General features: G+C 39.2%; 1 protein-coding gene across 2 annotated transcripts in view; it reads left to right on the top strand.

Moving 5' to 3' along the window:
- ARL13B (ADP ribosylation factor like GTPase 13B) overlaps positions 1 to 21,097 on the top strand; it is a 56,451-nt gene that overhangs the window by 33,722 nt on the left and 1,632 nt on the right. Inside the window, exons 5-11 of one of the 2 annotated variants that reach the window (XM_063126822.1) lie at positions 3,722 to 3,827; positions 7,093 to 7,295; positions 12,149 to 12,263; positions 14,994 to 15,249; positions 15,733 to 15,849; positions 17,487 to 17,555; positions 18,705 to 18,747. In XM_063126822.1, the coding sequence (XP_062982892.1) occupies positions 3,722 to 3,827; positions 7,093 to 7,295; positions 12,149 to 12,263; positions 14,994 to 15,249; positions 15,733 to 15,849; positions 17,487 to 17,555; positions 18,705 to 18,712 (874 nt within the window). In that variant the 3' untranslated portion in view covers positions 18,713 to 18,747. The remainder of the gene's footprint in view (positions 1 to 3,721; positions 3,828 to 7,092; positions 7,296 to 12,148; positions 12,264 to 14,993; positions 15,250 to 15,732; positions 15,850 to 17,486; positions 17,556 to 18,704; positions 18,748 to 21,097) is intronic. The other variant, XM_063126821.1, reaches the window with a different exon arrangement.

Below are 21,097 nucleotides of genomic sequence, written 5' to 3'. Positions count from 1 at the left end.
TTCTTATATTTGGGATGTGACTTTTCCATTCCATCATAGCCCTTTTATTATGACATGGCTTAGAGACTATTTACAAAAACATTTAAAGCACAATCCTAAGCATGCTTATCCCACTGAATCCAGTGAAATTTTCTCCCGATTTGGTGTACAGAAGATTAATCTTGGAACATAATTCTTTGTATCTGTACCCAGGCCCAGCATGAGCACTGTCACAGGGAAGACTTTCTGACTTGGTTATTCTTAATGTATTGACTAAGATTTAAATCAGCTTCTGCCCAACTCCTCCCACAGATGGATATCTGCACTCAGCCCACAAAGGATAATTAATATGAGATTCTGAATTGCATTTTCTGAGACTGAACCAACCTGAGTAATGTAATTCACCTTAGTTTACAGAAGGTTTACGGGCAATGAAACAGGCTGGACAACGGCTACATTGCAGGTGGTGCAGGTCTCGGAGTGAGTACAATCAAAGATTAGCAAAGACTCCCCGTTGTGCCTATTATGCAGCAGTGAAGATGGCAAAAAAATCTTATTATGCCTATTCTGTTTCATCCAAAAAATGCCGCCCAGCAGAATTATTCCAAGTGGTGAAGAGCTTAGATAAACCGGGATTGGAAACCTTGGTCATCTGGTGTAATAAATTCACTAGGCTTTTCGAGGAGAAAGTTGCTTGTATTAACTCAAAACTTGATGCCACAATTATCGCAGAGTCTGGGGAGGTGTCCAGTGGCCTGTCTAGTCATGTTTCCTGGCATCAGTTCCAGTCCCACCACATGTAAGCTTGACCCTTGCCCATCTTAGCTAATATCCAGCAGATGTTGATTGATTGGGTGGTAAATGCCTCACTCTGTCAGGGGGTGGTGCCTGCTGCCTTGAAAGAGGCTGTAGTACAGCCTCTCCTGAAGAGGCCTTCTCTGGTTCCAGAGGTGTTTGAGAACACCTACCCCATCGCTAATATCTCCTTTTGGGGCAAGGTGTTTGAGCATATGGTGGCTGGGCAGCTTCAGACATTCTTGGAGGAAATTGATTATCTGGACCCATTTCAGTCTGGTTTCAGGCCAGGGCATGGCACTGAAACAGCCTTGGTTGCTCTGACCAACAACCTACAGGAAGTGCTATCCTGTTGATCTTACTGGATCTCTCAACAGCTTTTGATACCATTGATCATGGTATCTTACTGGATCTGCTCTGCAAGATGGGAGTAAGAGGCATTGTGTTACAGTGGTTCCACTCCTACTTGCAAGGCCAATTCCAGAGAGTGGTATTGGGGGATTTCTGTTCCACCCCATGGCTATTAAGCTGTGGGGTGCCACAGGACTCTATTCTATCTCCCATGCTGTTAAACATCAATATGAAGCCGCTGGGAGAGGTCATTAGGAGTTTTGGGGTTGGGTGCCATCAGTATGCTGATGATACTCAGTTCTACTTCTCCTTGTCATCGGAGTCAGCTGGAGCAGTGAAGGTGCTGGACCAGTGCCTGGAGGCTGTAATGGGCTGGATGAGGGCTAATAAACTGAAGGTGGATCCTGATAAATAGAAAGCTCTGTGGATTGGTGGTTCCCGAGTACAGGAATTGGGTAAGCGACCTGTTCTGGATGGGATGCGTAGCTTGGGAGGTGCGTACCTTGGGAGTACTCCTAGAACCATCCTTGTCACTGGAGGCCCAGGTGGACTTCATGGCCTGGAGTACTTAGGCACTGGCAAATGAAGGGAATTGGCACCAGTAGGAAGGTAGAAGAAAGAGAGACGAGCTCTGGTGCCGTGTATAGATAAACAATGAACTTTTTAATCCGCCAAATACAGACTTTCATGGACAGGGATAACCTAGCCACAGTAGTGCATGCACTGGTAATTTCCTGATTAGACTCTGCAATGCACGTACATGGGGCTGCCCTTGAAGACGACTTGAAAGTTGTAGCTGGTGCAAAGTGTAGCAGCTAGACTGCTGACCAGTACATCTTACAAAGACCGTATAACACCAGTCTTAAAGGAATTGCAATGGCTGCCTATACGCTTCTGGGCAGAATTCAAGGTATTGGTAATGACTTTTAAAGCCCTAAACGGCTTGGGACCTTGATTCTTGAGGGAGTGCCTCTCCCTATATATCTCTGCCTGAGATTGAGATCTGTTGGAGGAGCTCTCCTCTGCGTCCCATGGGAGAGGGCTTTCTCTGTTGTGGCACCCCAGCTGTGGAATACGCTCCCCTTGGAGGCCCAACTGGTGCCAGTGCTGGCTTCATTTCGACACCAATTAAGACATGGCTTTTTAACAAAGCCTTTGATGGCTAAATTCACCAAGTGTGCACATTGTTTTAATTGGTTTTTACTGCTTTTAAATTCTATACTGGTTTTAGCTTGATTAATGGTTTGATTTGTTTTTAGCTGTGTATATTTATTGTTTTTTATTGTTAGTATGATTTTATCTGTATGCCGCCCTGAGATCCTAGTATTATAGGGCGGGATGCAAATGTTTTAATAAATAAATAAAATATTCTTTCGAGGAGTAATTATTACTAAATAGGCAATATCAGAGACTGATTGACATTAGTAAAAAAGCCTGTGTTTGTACAAAATACTAAGCCATTTTTTTTAATGCTAACCATTGGTTGTTGCTTTGGCCATGAATTGTCTTGGAGATGAGCAAACTAACTCCAGCTTCTTTTCTCTATTTCTGGTGTGTGTGTGTTTTTCCCAACCCACTTTGCCAACCTTTAGAGTGGTTTTATTTTCAGGCTGGTCTTGCCGGCACCTCCGTTTCAGAATTGACAGCAGTGCAAAGAAGCCATGGTTCTGGGTTCAGACATAGCAATATGCTATGGTTCAAGCAAGGCAGACTTTGTAAACTATATCAATACAAACACTCCAGGTGTGAAGAGACCTACAACACATTACCTGGCCAGTTAGTTAAAAAACCCAAAAACAATAAGAGGTACAATTGTGCCAATTGTTTACAAAACAGTCAGAATTTCAAAACAACTACTGTATTTTCTGGCGTATAAGACTACTTTTTAACCCAGGAAAATCTTCTCAAAAGTTGGGGGTCGTCTTATACGCCCAGTCGTCTTATACGCCGGAAAATACGGTATATCTGTCATGCTGGTCTATTTAAAAACAACTGTATCAGTTATATCTACAGAACTCCGGTGTATTTCTGTTTTGACTCTATAAAGCCTTCATCAGGTACTCCCATAGACCTTACATGTTTAGTAAAAAATTACAATAACAACATTGCAAAATAATGTTATACTTCCTGAATGGACAATTTCTTACAGTGGCATACTGATCAAGATAAAGGCAAAATAGCCTCCTTCGTTAGTGGGTTAAAGGTGAGGTAATCCTTCTGATTTTTTTATTTATATCACCCACCCCAGCATGTATATTCTCAACACCAGTCACCAAACAAACAGTAGACATTGTGGCCATGGGTTATGCAAGACTTGTTTAACTCTCGCACAACCCCTGCTGGCCGGGTTTGGATGATAGGACTGTGGCTTGAACATTAAAAATAGCCGTTGGCATGCATCGCAACGCACCATGGCGCAAACAAGCCACAAACTGGCCCATTTTCAAGTCAAATACCACACCATGGCATAATGTTATTTCTCTTGTCTATTGCTGATATGGGTTCAGATCTTCTATATTCTAATGCTATTGCTTGTTGACTTGAGTTGAAACTGAATTTTACCAATGTAATCAGCACAGTTCTATCTTTTCCTTAGGTTAGCAAATAAGCAAGACAAAGAAGGTGCCTTGGCAGAAGCAGATGTAATTGAATGCTTATCTCTTGAAAAGCTTGTCAACGAGCACAAATGCCTCTGTCAGATTGTAAGTGTATTTTAATAAGATTAACATCCTTAAATCTGATGATTGGACAGAACTTTGAAACTAGAATTTTGTAATCCTATTGTTTCCATCTGCTCTGTAGCTATGTTCCCTTCTTGTCTCCACGATCCTGAATTCTGGCTGTGTTTGCTGTGCCAAGCTGAAAGTGTTTTAATATAGCAGATGAAGACTTGGTAGTTCATTTGCTTAATACCCAGACCATAAGGAAGACAGAACAAACCCATTCTACTCTTTGGCTCTGCTTAGATTCTTTAGGATACTATTCCAGTGTAGTGTCAATTTTACAACAAATTCAATTTTTTGGAATGCTCTGATCTTGAGATCTATTAAATGATTTATTAAATGCAAATGTCAGTACAGGAAAAAAAATCAATAGTTTTCATTGCAGGACAATGAAATAATTTAAGCAACAGCAAATGTTGAAATATCTTTCACCATAACTTTTATTCTAAGGCTGTAGTAAAAAGAAGAGAAGAGGACTTTTACTCCATAGCCCTTGAATAATTTCTTTCTGAAGGCACTAGAACTTGGTATTTGTTGGCATTTCACTAAAACGTTTCTATCTGCTTATCCTTAGCAAAAGTTTAAGGGTCAGATTTTCTCTTTGGGTCTGCAGAATTTGGTTTCTCAAAAACATAACGCAGCCTACCCTCAGGTCTGTCTGCTTCCACTTTGGTTCAGGTGTCCTCACTGACTCACAAGATTTAGCCCTAGGTATAAGAGACACCCAATATGCCCAATTGTTTCCCTTTACCCAAACAGGAGAAGTACCAGTAAATATGTACACTATCGATAGTGTAGAAAGATGAACAACACGTGGGATTGAAGTTTATTTAATTCATGAGGTGTTATTTCTTATGATTAATCACTCAGTTCTTGGTCTTCCCTTACCTACTCTACCCCATCTAACTTCCACTAAGTAGATGCAGCTTCATCAATCCCTAAGGTCCAATCCAGTTGTCTAACTGCCTGCTCTCCCCTTATATAAACTCAGTCTCCTCACATATACACGCACAAGCCCCTCCCACCTTCACTCACTCTCTACCATACAATTAACCCTAACTTACCTGGGTTCTATTTAACACAGCAAACACATATAAATATTAATACACATACAACATGGCCAGCATTGCGATATTGTCACTAGTTCCTTTCTTCCTCATTATCATCCTAGAATGTTGCAAGTTTTTCTCTTCTGATGGACCAAATTTCCTGATGAAAAATACTGTCCAGTTTCCCCTCCCCTGGTTTCTTACTAGTTTCTCAAATGAATTGCTCACAGTGCAATCCTTCCTAATAAATGCAGCTATAGACTTGAGTACCTTTTGATTCTTGTTTTTTGTCTTGAAATGTCTAATATTATGGAGGGTTAGAGTAGACAGTTCTACTTAACACTTTCTGCTAGCAGTTGACATTTTTATCTCCTAAGAGGTGTTCCTTTGAACATTACATACACATTGACGGGGAAACACAGTTAGGTCTGGCAGCCTCATCCCCCCACCCACCCCACCCGCTGTGCTCACACCAGCCACATGTTAGGCCAGTGTGCAAAAGGATTATGTGCATGGAGAGATCCTCCACATGAGTACAGTGGTGCAGGGACAGGACTTCTGGGCATATCAGGGCTAGCCTGTGTGGCTCTGCAATCCTTGAAGCTGTGGTGGAATTCTCTGAACATCGATCTTTCTCCCATGCTAGTCTAGGGGGTTGGACTTGATGGCCTTATAGCCTCCTTCCAACTCTGTGATTCTGTGATTCTGTGACTCTTGGGACTATTTCACTTTTGATAGCTGCATAGCATGATTACAAATTGAATTCATGTTATAGCACATATTGTTTTTTTTTTTCTCTTTCTAGATAGTCACAGTCTGCAAACTTTAAAATATAGCCAGTTTTGGATTAAGTGTATTGCAGCCTTGTGGTTTGTAGGTATTCTTTACTTAAGCCAGCGATCCTATAATGTGCCCATAATTCATTTTGTTTAAGGAAAATTAAAAATTCTTTCCTTTTAAAATCCGATGATATAATCTCTGTAGTGCTTTTTAGTTATATATGCTAATATATAGCGAACCCAGGGGCTGAGTTATTATTATTATTGTTATTTATTTATATAGCACCATCAATGTACATGGTGCTGTACAGAGTAAAACAGTAAATAGCAGGACCCTGCTGCATAGGCTTACATTCTAATAAAATCATAGTAAAGCAATAAGGAGGGGAAGAGAATGCAAACAGGCACTGGGTAGGGTAAACAGGCACAGGGTAGAGTAAAACTAACAGTATAGAGTCCAAACAACATCAGGTTTTAAAAGCTTTAGGAAAAAGAAAAGTTTTTAGCTGAGCTTTAAAAGCTGCGATTGAACTTGTGGATCTCAGATGTTCTGGAAGAGCGTTCCAGGCGTAAGGGGCAGCAGAAGAAAATGGACGAAGCCGAGCAAGGGAAGTAGAGACCCTTGGGCAGGTGAGAAACATGGCATCAGAGGAACGAAGAGCACGAGCGGGGCAATAGTTTGAGAGGAGAGAGGAGAGATAGGAAGGAGCTAGACCGTGAAAAGCTTTAAAGGTCAACAGAAGAAGCTTATATTGGATTCTGAAGTGAATTGGAAGCAAAAAACCAGGGCTGCTGAGAAACAGGAGGAGCAATATCAGAATGCTCAAGGGATCCCAGAGGTTTGCAGAACTACAAAAATAAATCTTAAGGGGACCCCCCTGCAAAACATCTCAACAAGGACTGAGCATGTTAGTGGCTGCAGAATGCTGAACATCTGTTACAGTGGGAGTGGTGAAAGGGAAAGCCAAGGGGGGGGGGAGAGAGAGAGAGAATGGAGTATCCTAAAAAAAGGCATTGCTGATAGGGTAGAAAACTGAGCAGGAGCACTCCACGGTCAATTTTTGGGAGCCTAAATCCTCATTTAAGTAACTCTTGTACCAAATCACCAAACTGATCCCTCAGACTCAGTGTTAAAAAGAATGTTTGGGGGATTTACAGGAGCAGTTTCTGAAAAAGCAATTTTCAGGTTGTTGTAGGTAAACCTGTGCCTGTATCCCTTTGGATTGCAGCCTTTACTGTTACGTGTGGTGTTAACAACAGAGATGGATCAGAATGTGTATTGACAACCAAGCAGCCCATCACCTGTACAGTTATTTTGAGAAATTACTTGTTAGTGAGTTAAGAATGCATTGTTCACATTCATATTATAAGTTAACAATATGATGATGACGCAGCTGATTTTTCTCTTGCTTATAGGAGCCTTGTTCAGCTATCATGGGCTATGGGAAAAAAATTGACAAATCTATAAAGAAAGGTTTATTTTGGCTGTTACATATTATAGCCAAAGATTTTGATGCCTTACATGAACGAATCCAGAAGGACACCACAGAACAAAAAGCAGCTGAAGAACAAGAGAAACAGGAACGGGCAGAACGAGTGAGGAAGATACGGGAAGAAAGGTACCTTCTCTTTCCTTTATAAGAAGGGTCTGAATGAGAGACCAATATTATCAAGTTTTAATCTTTATTTATTTTAAACATTTTTATACTGCCCCTCATATTACATATGAGGCTGGCATATTTATTTATTTATTAAATTTATATACGGCCCCATAGCCGAAGCTCTCTGGGCGGTTTACAAAAGCATATAGCACAAAACAAACACAAAACATAGAAAAACAGGAATATAGTAGAGAAAACCATAAAACAAACTAAAACTTTCTTGATTTAAATTAAAAACATGTTTTATCTTATAATGTATTATGTTTGGTACATTATCAAATATGATTAATAGTGCATGCTAAAAGACAAATGTTGCAGAATAGCAAGCAACAAAATATTCAGTCTTTCATTTGCCTGTATGAAGTTGCTTTTACTAAGCATGGCCTTTCCAAATTTAGCTCCCATCTGTTTCAATGCATCTACTAGTAAGTAGAACTAATATTGGATACAGCCCTGGGTAGTATTCATTCAAGGTAAACAATGTCTGGATCCAAGAAAATACTTTAGATGCTCTCAAGGGCTTGCAAGTACTTGCAGGGACAACATATGCACCCCTTTTTATTTCATAGCACAAGCAGTTTGTGAAACTCCACTGATTTTCAAAAACTGTTTGCCATTTGGTATGGTATGTACTCTGTCCCGGAAATACAAGTTCCAAAGTATTGCTGGATATGCAGAATTCGCCACACAGTTCTGTGTGGCCTACAGAAAGAACAATTATGGTTTGTCTGCCCTCTACACCAGAATATCAGTTTATGATGACAAAAATAGAATTACATCTGTTTATTTTGCACACATTTATTTGTAAGATTGAGATTTTAAACAGCTTTTGGAATTTGTTTTGCCTAATTTTGCTTTCAGGATCCAGATTTTTAAAGGTTTTGTAATTTTGGCAGGAACCTGGGAATGAAAAAAGTGTTGTATTATTCTCCCCACTTATCTAAGCAGTAGGTCCCATTTAGAAGGAGAGATTACTTAGAGGTAAATGGAAACTTTCATTAAAAAGAAAAGAAAAAGTGTATGTTTAGCAGATGGAAGCAAGCAGTATAATTTTCCAAACAACATCAGTCTAGCATTTTTGGGCAGATCCTGGCAAAGCTCTAAATACTGGTGGTTGTTCTCTCCAGTCTACATACAGCCAGGCAGGGTGTCACACAAATTTGAGGTGTGACATAAATTTCAGTGGCTTGAGTGGCTATCAGTGGCTATCAGCAGACTCTACATCCAGTGCCAAGCTATCTGGAAACCTAGACAGGGCCAGTTTGCACAACCAAACTACTTTGGTTGTGTAGGGCTATAGGCCAGGAAATAGTAGTCCTGTGGGATGGATAAAGAACTGTGCTGACCCCTTTCTGGAGCCCTGCATAGCCCCCTCTGGCTTTGAGATGTCCCTAAATAAACTGGTTCAAAATCTCAGGATGGGAATTTTGCAGCAATATCACATCTCAGACAAGTGGAATGTGCACAGCCAAATGCACACTGTGCACACTGCTTTTATGATCTTCCTGCAGGGAAGGATCTATTGATGAATCTTTACTCATTGTGTTAAAGTTACTTTTTTTTTTTTACTGAACTAGAAAATAAATATGCTTGTAATATTGGACTTTTGGTCAGTATACTTTTTCAGAATAAATTGTGGTGGAAGTCATCAAAATGAATTTGGCTTCAACAAAACTCAAAATTATCTTTGAGCTGAAGCTGTTATTCTGGGGCAAGAGTTGTACTTGCTTTCTCATGCAGGAATGGAGGGCTGGATTCAGATTCACTGTCACCGTCTAACACTCCTTGTTGTTTTGATAGATGTGTACCTCATTCCAGAATAAAAACAAGCATAAATGACTTCATGGACTGACTCACGAGATTATTTTAATTTTAATTTCTCAATGTTTTTAATCCACAGTTCCTTGGCATGTCTGTTTATTCCATTGTTTTGCATTTTATCCAGCACAGGGTGTACTGTTCATGCGTTAGATTGAAATACCATTATGAAGTATAGAGTTTCAGTTACACTTAATCAGTATACTGCAGTACAATTTCTAAGCTTTCAAAAGCAGTGCATAAACATTGCATTTATGGGGCTCAGTGTAGAGAATCTGTTGTTGGGTGCTCAACCATCTGTCTTGATAGGTTTCTCTAATGAATGGGCATGGCATTTATCTGTTTTAACTGGGTAACCTTGTAGATAAAGTCTGTTTTGGTAAGATTGCACAATATCAAATTATTTCCATGACTGCATACGTTTGGGACCACTTTGCTTGCTTTGAGGAAGGCTTTGTAGAGAATTTGAAGAGGCTTTTAAGATTATAAGAGAGAGAATAAGATTTTGATAATAGTATGAATTCCTTCTCAAATCATTTTACCCCTGTCTTTCCCCCTTCGCCCCTCCCCAAATTTCCTTAGATAGAGGCCACAGCTAGACCTAAGGTTTATTCTGGGATCATCCAGGGTTCGCCCCTGCCTGAGCACTGGATCCCCTGTGTGTCACCTAGATGAACAGGTTTGACCCCTGAACGATCCAGGAATAAACCTTAGGTCTAGCTATGGCCATAGTTACTCTCTCTTGGGTAGAAGGCTTTTTTTTAAAGGTAACATGTGTAAAGAATTTATGGGACCTTTGTGTTTTCTTTTTCTGATTACCATTCTTGTTCTGGTGTCCAGGAATGTAGGTCATGTATCTAATCTATGTAGATAATGTATTGGAAAGCCCTTGTAAAATATTTAAAAAATAAAACTAATAACTATATGCAAGACATCTTCTAGATAAGCTGGAATTATGGGTGGCTGGAGAAAACCTCCTGGCTGAAGAACAAGCAGGCTTTCAAAGTGGCAGATCTACAATAGACCACTGCTTCTTACTAAAACACCTAGTAGGGAAATATACAGCCCCTCCTTATCACTCACTTTTTGCAACATTTGTAGACTTCAGAGCGGCTTCTGACTCTATACCCCGTCCCCACCTTTGGCGGAGGCTATCACTCTTAAACATTGACCAGAGGTTACTCAGGAGAATACAGGGGCTGCACCAAAACTCTAGCTTATGCGTGAGAACCTCCACGGATGGTGATCTATCAGACCCCATCCCTACCAATAAAGGAATTTGTCAGGGATGTCTGCCAGCTCCCCTTTTATTCAATCTATATTTAAACAATATTATCCCTACCCTAACTAGTCGTGACTTCTATCCACCCCGCTTAAAGGATAGGAACATTTCGGTGCTACTGTATGCAGATGACGCTATTCTCTTTTCACATACGCAAGTGGGAATGTGTAGAATGTTGAGAGCGCTAAGCGTATATTGTAAGAATGAAGCCCTTCAGGTCAATTACAATAAAACCAAAATCTTGGTTTTGGGAAAAGGAGGAAAGTATACCATTGGCAGCTAGATAGTCACCCGATTGATCAGGTGAATAAATATAAATGCTTAGGAGTAACATTTCAAGCTCCGGATCCTGGTCTGAGCATTTGGGTGCAGCAGCCTCAGCGGCCAATTTAACAGCTAACGCTGTTTTCCGCTTCACAGCTGGTGCAGGCGGACAACTGTTTAAAAGCAACTTATTCCCTGAGATTCTGTATGGAGCGCCCATTTGGGCCCATGCAGATATCACACCATTAGCAGTAGTACAGCATAAATTTCTACCTAGGGCCCTCGGAGTTCCCAGATCTACATCTAAGGATATTGTCCGACTGGAAACTGCATGCCATTCAATCCATACATTGACTCTAAAAGCAGCAATATCCTTCTGGTTAAAGATAGTGTTTCAGTTGGCCTCATTATTGGTGCTGTCCACATATGACGATATGGGGAAGGATTCATGGGCAGACAGGATGAGACACTCTGTCTCCAAATTGGGCTTCTCGCAAGCATTCCTCCTTACGAGGGGGTTTGACGGGGCCAAAGATGAGATTTCTAGAAGGCTGTATGACTGTAATATTCAGACATCTATGGCAGCGGTCGATGTGAGCCGTTCAAATGAGCTCTATAAAAGTATCATTACTGCTCCGGGAAAGGCTCCCCTATATTTAACTTCTGAAATGCCACAAGAGCTGAGATGGCTATTTACTCGGTGCAGGTTAAATTCACTCCAGCTGATGGAGGTGAAGGCGCGCTATAAAAACCACCCTAGCACCAATGTAGATTGCCCAGCAGGCTGCCCTAAAGCTGAGGATATGATTCATCTCCTAGTTGAGTGCCCAAGGTATGCGGAGCTGAGGAAACATTACCTTGAGCCTTTAATTCCCAGGTTTAACTTCATGTCATCTAAAGGTGTAGTTCAAACACTTTTGGTTGGTACAGACTACTATACATCATTTAGGACTGCCACGTTTGTACACCGGGCGATGGAGGTCCAGAAACTATTGATTGACTCAAACGATTAAACTCTAATAACCAATATTATATGTTGATTAACATTGTAATTATAACCTGGATGATTGTTATCCTATTAACTCTCTTTTTTGTAGCACTTTTGCTGGCTAGTGGCAAGCTCACGGTGGGTATGTTATTGTCTCATCTGTTTGCGAATGGCCCATGCAGCTAATATGCAATAAAGTTTAATAAATAATACACTATTTAACAAAACTAATAAGCCAAGCAGCTCGGTCTGTATGATGTTACAGTGAGTAAGTGTTCCATGCCTGCACTTGCCTACATTGCAAGGGAGTTGTAAGGATTATTGCCTTAATGTATGTGGAGTACTTTAAACACTTGTAGTATGCTAAGGAACAATAACCTAAAAAGCATTGCCTTTGAATTTGTGTTCATCTCAAATTTTCCATCCTCTTTTCCTCTTTTTTTATAAACTATAACAAAGGGAACAGAAGGAAAAAGAAGAAGCTGACCGTGAAGGAAGGAGCATTTTGGATGAAGCGGATTCTGACCTAGTAATTGGCAACCCATTCCAACCTATCTCAACTGTAATCACTGAGGTATTGGAACACTCAGGTGTATATAAAAAAATGTTTCTGGTAAACCACAGTTTGCGACTATTTGGTAGTAGATCTGAGATTCAGCTTGTGCTGGATGTGGTTACACTCCCCCTGAAGACACAGATCCGCAGCTTGGGTGTAATCCTGGATTCAGCCCTGAGCCTGGATGCCCAGGTTTCGGCAGTGGCCAGGAGTGCATTTACACAGTTAAAGTTAGTGCATCAACTGTGCCCGTTCCTAGAGATGTTGGACCTGGCCACAGTGACACATGCCTTAGTTACATCCCGATTGGATTATTGTAACGTGCTCTATGTGGGACTGCCTTTAAAGAGTGCTCCGAAACTTCAGCTGGTTCAAAGAGCTGCAGCCAGAGTGTTGACTGGGGCTAGTTACAGGGAGCATACAACTCCCCTGTTAAAACAGCTCCTCTGGCTTCCAGTTTGTTTCTGGGCACAATTCAAAGTGCTGGTTATGACCTATAAAGCCCTATACAGCTCAGGTCCAGGTTATCTGAAAGATCGTATTCTCCCTTACAAGCCTGCCCGTGCTTTCAGATCTTCAGGGGAAACCCTTCTCTCAGTCCCACCACCATCACAGGCATGCCTGGTGTGAACGCGGGAGAGAGCCTTCTTGGTGGCTGCTCCAGTGCTCTGGAACTCTCTTCCCAGGCAAGCTAGACTGGCTCCCTCCTTGATGTGTTAGGAGACAGGCAAAGACTTTTTTGTTCCAATGTGTTAGGAGACAGGCCTTTGGTGAATAATTGGGACCTCTGTCTGTGCCAAGGACTATTAAACTGTCGTTTTAAATGTATTGGAATATATTTAATATATTTTTAACTTCGTATATTACTATTTATAGGTTTTAAATGTATATATTTTAAATTTTGTAATGCTGCCTTGAGGCCCAGCATTGGACAAAAGGCAGGATATAATAATAATAATAATAATAATAATAATAATAATAATAATAATAATAGTCTGAGTATAATAGATTTAGAGTCACAGTTAATTAAAAATAATTCTTCCAGCTCATTCTTCCCTTTAATAGGCAACATCTGTGGAGTTACAGATCAGCAGCTGTCTTTGCCAATATTAAATCAGCATTTACCTAAGCTAATCTTAAAATAAATAGATTCTGGTATACAGAATTTTCAGGGAGGAACTTGCAAAATGATTCTCACCATGTTTACTCTGAAGTCATTCTCTTTGATTTTCAACAGGATTTGTTTCCTGATACCCATGCTTCAGATTTTGAAAGTGTAGTTAATATAATATTTTCAGTAATTTGTTAAGACAATGGTGGCCAGTTTGTTTGACAAATGTTCCAAGAGTTACGCCTAAACTGTTAAATATGTCACATTACAATACATATGCTGCCCTCCTCCCAGCCCATACATTGAGCTGGAGATCAGCCTCATTCAGGTAACACAAACAAAAGCACACAATCAGCTTTATGCAGTGGTTAGAACCGTAGACTCTGCTGCCTTTCCAAGAGTGCCATCAACCTCTGCTGCCACACCAGTTGTGCTACCCATTAAACAGGTTAGCCACCAAATTTATATTGCACATTCGTTTTTGGAAACTGCCTTGAGAGAGCCTGTAAATACTTAAAATTGGAGCAGGGAATGTGTGGCCCTGCAGATGTTGGACTGCAACTTCCATGAGCCCTAGCCAGCATAGCCAATGGTAAGGGGTGATTGGAGTTGCAGTCCAATAACATCTGAAGGATCACATGTTCCCCATTCCTGTTTTAAATTAATACAATTTTGGATATACTTTATTTCTATTTGTTTGATTAAATATATCTGTACTCCTGTCTTTCCAAGTTTGTTCAAGGTAATCACATGAGCTATATCACAAAAGCCTCGACAAAACAAGGAAAGAGCTGCATTAAAACCAGCTTCCTTAAACTGTTCTGGATTCTTCCCTCCTCCAGGAGCCAAAGGCCTTAGTAAAAGCATAGATCTTAGGGAGAGATGTAACTGGCTTCATATCTGTGATATCTTTTAGCTCAACTTTTTTGGAGTAAGAAGCATATATTGGGGAGAGGGGGATGTCAGCTGCTAGGCTTCCCAAATCAATGTAAGTGATTAAAGGCTTAGCATTCCCAGCATGGGAGAAGCTATATTACATATGCTGAGTACATTATACACAGTGATTTGTTGATGGAATCACCCAGTAATCTGTATGTACATATAGGAGGACTGAATTAGGGACACAGAAAATATTTGTACAGCTGAGCTTTAAAATACCTGACATTTAAACACAATTAAAATGTAAAGTTGTATATAGCAGATCCTTCCTAAGAGTAGAGAAACTGAATATTAATTCAAGATTTAAACCTTCTATATCTGAGGCTTAATTCAGTTTATAATATTGATGATCTCTGGTCTAGTGGGAAAGACGGTGTGGAGACCAGAATACAAATCCCAAGCTGACTGTGAACTGGCTTGGAGTAGAGTTTTCCCCCTTTATCCACATGCTTATTGTGAAAATGAATGAGATAACAATAAAATACTGTGCTTACTATGTGCTGTAAAAATGAACGATGACTTGTAAAAACAACTTGTAAAACATTTCATATGCAAAATCTGTTTCAATAATCCTTGTAGAGTATCTTCTCTAGGTTTCCTTGTTGATTTCCCATGTTCTCTCCCCTCCTGCTCCTCCAAAAATATTCAGCCTGCCACACTGCTTCACTAAAATTACATTTTTTTCTGTGCATTGTTAGAATGAAAAGAAAATTGAAAAGGAGAAGAAGAGGCAGCGGGAAGAGAATGAGAAGGATGCTATTGCCTTGAAACCTAAAATAGATCAGGAGCGAATGGATGCTCAGAGCCTGAACAGCCAGCAATCAAATGACTGCAGACTGGTAGAAAACTATAAATCTGCCCTAACGCAACGGTTGGAACATGAAGATGAGAATGACCAGCAAATCTCAGAAAGTCTTGACTCTGGTGATAATGCTACCTTGAATTTGGGGACAGGTAGGTTGAGTTTCATGGCCCTAAATGTAAGAATCTATAAATACTAGCCCGTCCCACTTCTCCAAATCTCTTGGCAGTCTCAGAATGATTGGGCTAGAAGTCTGGAATTTCTCTTCATTTGCTCTATCAGGGCCACGTCCATGAAGCAAGTAACGGCTGTGTGTAGATGGTCTTCTTGATTGTGACATCTTCTTGTGAAATGTTCTCCCTCGGGAGGCTTACCTAGTCCTCGTGCTGATATCCTTTCAGTGTCAACCAAAAATGTATTTTAACTGCTGATATAATTGTTTTAATGCTACAGTTTGTGTTTTCCTATTTTATTGTAGTTTTAAAGATTTTATTACGTTTAATATTTGATACAGTAAGCCACCCTGGAAATGTTTATATTGAGAAGGCAGGATAAAAATTCATTAAATAAATAAATAAAGTTTGTTGTTCAAATGCTAGATGCTTTATGACCAGTGTTATTTATGTTTCCTGTAGAAAACAGTAAAAAGAAAGCAAAGAAACTGAAATTAAAAAGGAGTCATCGAGTAGAACCAGCCAATACCGAAGAGACTGTTTCCCCGCATCCTACGCCAGTAGCACCTCTTGCACCAGGTGAATAAAAAAATCATTAGAACTACCTGTATGTCAGTTTCTGCACGCTGTAGTGAATTTTCGAGCATAGAAAAAGTAGATTTCACATGGCTTTCTTCATAATAAACAGATATTTTATAATAAACAGATACAAGTATAAAGCAGCTGCTTTTGGATTTCCTTGTACACAGTAAAAAATACTCTGGTAGTATTTCTGTTACATTAGAATTCCTTCAAGTCTTTTTGTTTACTAAGGAAAGCTAAGTCGTCTCATGGGAGATTTTATTCCCCAGGTATGGTAGACCAGATAGATGTTCTAGAACTAGAAACATCTATTGTAAATAAAATACTTTCTACATTCTGCCAAATGGTGTCTCCATTTTCGGGTTTAAGGTGACTATGTGCTGTTCTGATGCTTTATTCCTTGATGAGGTTCCTATAAAATCTTGAGCTAGTACTCCTTGCTTTCTTTTGAGTAGCTACCTTACAGAAAAGGATTCAGCTTCCCAGGTTTATTCAAACAGATTGTACTTCCTTCTTGTTTGGAACAAAGTTGTGACAAAAGCAGGTGAATAACCCAAATATGTATCATAAGTCCATTAATTGCTTTTTTTCTATACCGTTCCCATTCAATATATCACTCTTGTACTATATAAACATGGCTTTACAGATCTTGAATCATATGGGGTAACAACCTGAATCATCACCTACATTTCTAACTGGGATCCATTTTAAAATAAGAAGGAGGTAGCTTTTGCTGTGGGTTTCATTAAAATAAACATTTAAATTGATATTATTAAAAACATGCCATACCTACTGGATCTTTTAAAATTATATACTGCCAAACAAAGTACTGATAACTCATAACATTTATTGTATCAGAGTTTGTATACGTAGGGGTGGAGGGGATTCAGTTTTTAAATCAGTGCATGAAATGCCCAATCTTATGAATGCTTAATCAAAAGTACAACTCACTGATGTGAGGTGGACTTACTCCCAATTAAGTGTGCATAGGATTGTAACCTGTACTGATATTTTTTTTCATTTTCAAAAAACATCCCAACAATAACAACTAAAGGGATCTATAAAAAAAGAGGTTCACAACATTAGGAATAATGTTCAGAGACCAAGAGGGTGTTTGTTTTTCCTTTCTCTGTCAAAATGCTAGAATTTGGGGATCACTTAATCAAATTGATTTGTAGTACATATGAATATATTACTGTGTACAAAGGAAATAATAATGCAGGACATAATTAAGAGATAATTAATTTCTATCACTAACCATGATCATTAAGAAGGAAGCCTCCATCTTTAAAGATGTTACATGTCTGATTACATTTGAATATCAACTCTTATGTGTTCATCAGATGTCTGTGAGAAAACAGGAATGTTTCCTTCATACCCTGCTTTGAGTTTCCCTGGTAAATTTCACTGGCTTCTGTTGGAGACAGAGCTGGACTAAATGGCCCTTTAAACGTTCTTTCTCACGCTGGGCAATTTGTTTTAAAATGGAATTTTCAATCCACTTGCTTTTATATTGTGAATTTCTCCCCAAAAGCCTAGATGTTTTCATCCATCTTTACAAAGATGAATGTCTGCATCACTAGATTTTCTGTTTGACAATATGGTGTTGCTCTTTGATTTTTTTCCCCCTGTAGTTGGATGGGAAACTCCTAAAGTTAACAGAATTCGAAAACTTGAACCTCTTGGTGAAACTCGTCGTAATGGTAATTTCAGAGGAAATCACAATTGTCCTCAGAAACTTATTCCATTCTGCATGTTGGCTATTTCTTTCATTTCCACTAATCCTGCTTCAAATGTTTAAAAAGATCAATGCTTTTTCCTAGTCTTTTTCTATTTGAAGCAAAGCATAGGCTTTGTCTTGCTTATTAACTATTTGCTTCATTCTGTTTGCTCCAATACAGATTTATCATGATTTAACTTTACCATGATTTACGATTAAACAACAACCCCCTTATTGTAACAGATTCCATGTAATACTAAAAATGGCTTAGTTTGGTACAGTTTAGAGGAAAATTAGAAGTAAGTTTTATATCCACAAATATCAATAAAATCCTAAAGGTTAGGTAAACCAATTGCTAAATTTTACAAGGTGGAGTGTAGAAAAAAAACCTGTTTTAGTTAGAAAGGCAGAGGAACCTTGTATGCATAGTCTGCAGCTATTTTTCTGAGACAAAGGAGAAATTGCTACGTGCAAATAGTGTATATTTTTACCACAGAACCTTATGTATTTAAAATAGAGTTTTGCTGTGAATCTTATTGACAGTACATGAAAGGATCCAATTCTTTTCAAAATATACAAAGTTCTCTCTAGCTGCCTCCCTGCCCTCCTCTTATTCCTAAGTGGGTACTAGGGAAAATTAATTCAAGGTCATTATTGCAAGGCATTTACATGCTGCTGTACTGTAGTATGTCAAAATTGCTTGAAGGAGCCTTCCTGTTTGGCAGTATTTCTAAGAGCTCTGTGGTCCATAGTTCAGTGGTTGAGCACATGCTTTGCATGCATAAGGTTCTACTCACTCTCTAGAACGTCTAGTTAACGGATCTCTGGCAGAAAAGACTGAGAAAAATCCATGCCGAGAGACCCTAGACTGAGCTGCCAGGCAGAGTATATAATACTGGGCTAGTTAGATTTGTATATGAAGGCAATTTGCTTTATGTTTGCAAAATTAGTTGGGTTTTTTTGAAAAAATATATATATATATATATATATATATATATATATATATATATATATATAAAAAAATTTTAAGATAGTTGTGTTGGTAAGCACAACTGTTATGTATTCTAATATAACAAATGTGTAGTATGGCTTTCAACAAATTTGTTTAATAAAATCCATCTTTCTTTTTAAGGCGTATAACGAGAAGAAAGCAAGAGAAAGGCAGAACTAAAGAGGTAGGGAGGAGAGGGAAGGGCTTGTGTTTGTGATTACGTTCTCTTTGCTCATAGCAAGGCAGCCTGATTTGTGGCTGGAGCAAAGGAATGAGAATCAAAAGATGTCTATCCTTGGACATGATCCCTAAGTTACTGTCTCTCACTTTTTCACATGTAAAAAGTGAAATGGAAATTTTCTGGTGCAAAAATATTCCTTATTCCACATAGTAACTCAAGTTGGTAAATTTGCTAACATAAAAATACAGGTGTCATTCACCCCTATAGCCTCAGCCCCGCTCCCACTCCCAGCCAACATGGCCAGTGGTCAGAGATGATGGGCATTGTAGTCCAAACCATCTTGAAGGAACTAGGTTGCCTAGCCCTGTCCTTGTAGGTTTGATTCCCAGATTGACTCAAGGAATACAGTTAATAATGCTCATAATCTTGTATGGAGCTCCTTGCATTCTTGCCTGCATTTCACTTGGAAATGCCAGGACTTGGATCTCAGAGGATGCAATAGAATCTGCATGCCACTTGAGAGTAATTTAACATAGCTTTAATGGCACTACTATGGGCCACTAACCACAGCTTAGGAACTACTGCTATAAAGTGGGCATTCTAGGACATTTCAGCTTTAGGAGCTAGTTTCCCTATGGTCTAGGCACTTAAAAAGAATCACACACACACACAAAATGAAATGCTTGACATAATGACTAAATTATTGTGTCAACTTTACATACTTCACATTCCTTTTAAACAAAAATGATAACTTTCAGTCAGGCCATTTCACAATTCTGCCCTTTCAATGAAAAAGAAGAAGAAAGAGTTGGGCTTTATGTATCAGTATAGTTTTATTAATTAACCCAAAAGGTTTAGCCACTGGCTTCATATGTGTTTTGCACTTGGGGGGAAAATATAGCAAATATTTATGAAAATACTTTACTTCATGCAATAGACCAAAATGTATTAGCTTTTCTCAGCTGAAGAGGTCCAGACAGCCTTAACAGTGTCAATTATATTTACACATAGAGCTATTGTATGGAAAAAATATTTAATGGTCTTGTCAAACTAAATCAAAGTTGAAGCGGTGAGAGATATATAGCTTGATCTATTTTCAGTGTCACGGACAGTCAAAAAAAAAAGATCCTTAACGCTGCTTGCATTCACTTTTCCTGTTCTCTATCTGTTTCCTGCTGAGCATATGAACCAATATTTTTCTTTTTCTAACTTTATAATTTTGCATGTACTAAGCCTGCATGTATTATGCCTCTGTTTTTTAAGTGTTTTGTTTAAGACGGATGTTTAGATTTTCACCTAGCAATAATTAGTAATTTGGCACTGGTGTCTTCTTTTCTTGTCAGGAAACACATTGTGTTGTCCCAAATACCTGATTTAGAAGAGTACAAACAGTTCTGGCACCAGCACCACTAAACCACACCACTGTCAAGGGAATCCATTTTAGATCCCTAATATGCTTTACTGCTGCTTCATAGTTGGCTGGGGTATTGTGGAAAGAAGAGAAGAGGGTAGCTGCTTGTTAGGCAATGACCTCCTGAAATGTTCCCTTTCCGTTTCCATATTGCCTCTGGTGAACTTGGGCTCTTCATACTATGAAGAGCTCTTCTCCTGTCTGTGAAGGAGGAGAAGGTGATAGTGGTGGCAGCAATAGTAGTTTGGTAGAGTACTTATAATAAGAATATAGCATCTCACCCATTTGGATTTAGATACATTTAGATATTTCTCCTCTCCTTTCTTCAAATTAATTTGACTATACATTATTAGATGTCTTTTAATACATTATGATTTTCTGCTGACACATTCAATTATAGTGAAGTCAAGGGTTCCGTTCACTGAGTTAGCTTTTATGCATGGATAGAGTCCCTGTGGGTTGAGCTGTTCTGAAATTCTAGAACTGTTTCAGGTGTTAGCCTTTTCCTTCTGCAAGTTATTCCCATGATAAAATCATGTACTATCAGAAAGTGTTAAAGACAGATAAAAGCATAAATTACATTCTAAATCAGGCAGACGTACAGCTTCCAGTGACCCTGTTTATTCTATGCTAAGCCACGGTAGTTAAGCATTTTGAGGTAAACATTATGGCTTAGTGTGCCATGTGAACCATTCCTAACCATGGTGGCTACATAACCATGGTTTAAACACGCTCACTGCTGCAAAAGGGTTAGCGGTCTAACCATGGCTTAGTGTGTTGTCTGAACAGGCCCAATATTCTGTTTTGAGATAATGTGGATTGTATTTCTACTCCAGTGAAGGAAAATTGTAATATCAGAACTCCCAAGTTTCCCCACACTTGTTAAATTAGCAGACAATTCCATACTACTATTGCTCTTCTCCAAAAGAATAGCTAGGGAGA

The sequence above is a fragment of the Elgaria multicarinata genome, chromosome 5 (assembly GCF_023053635.1).
Source record: "Elgaria multicarinata webbii isolate HBS135686 ecotype San Diego chromosome 5, rElgMul1.1.pri, whole genome shotgun sequence".
Classification (NCBI taxonomy): Eukaryota; Metazoa; Chordata; class Lepidosauria; order Squamata; family Anguidae; genus Elgaria; species Elgaria multicarinata.
Note: the sequence above shows the minus strand (reverse complement) of the source record. Positions and strands in the feature narration are given on the sequence as shown.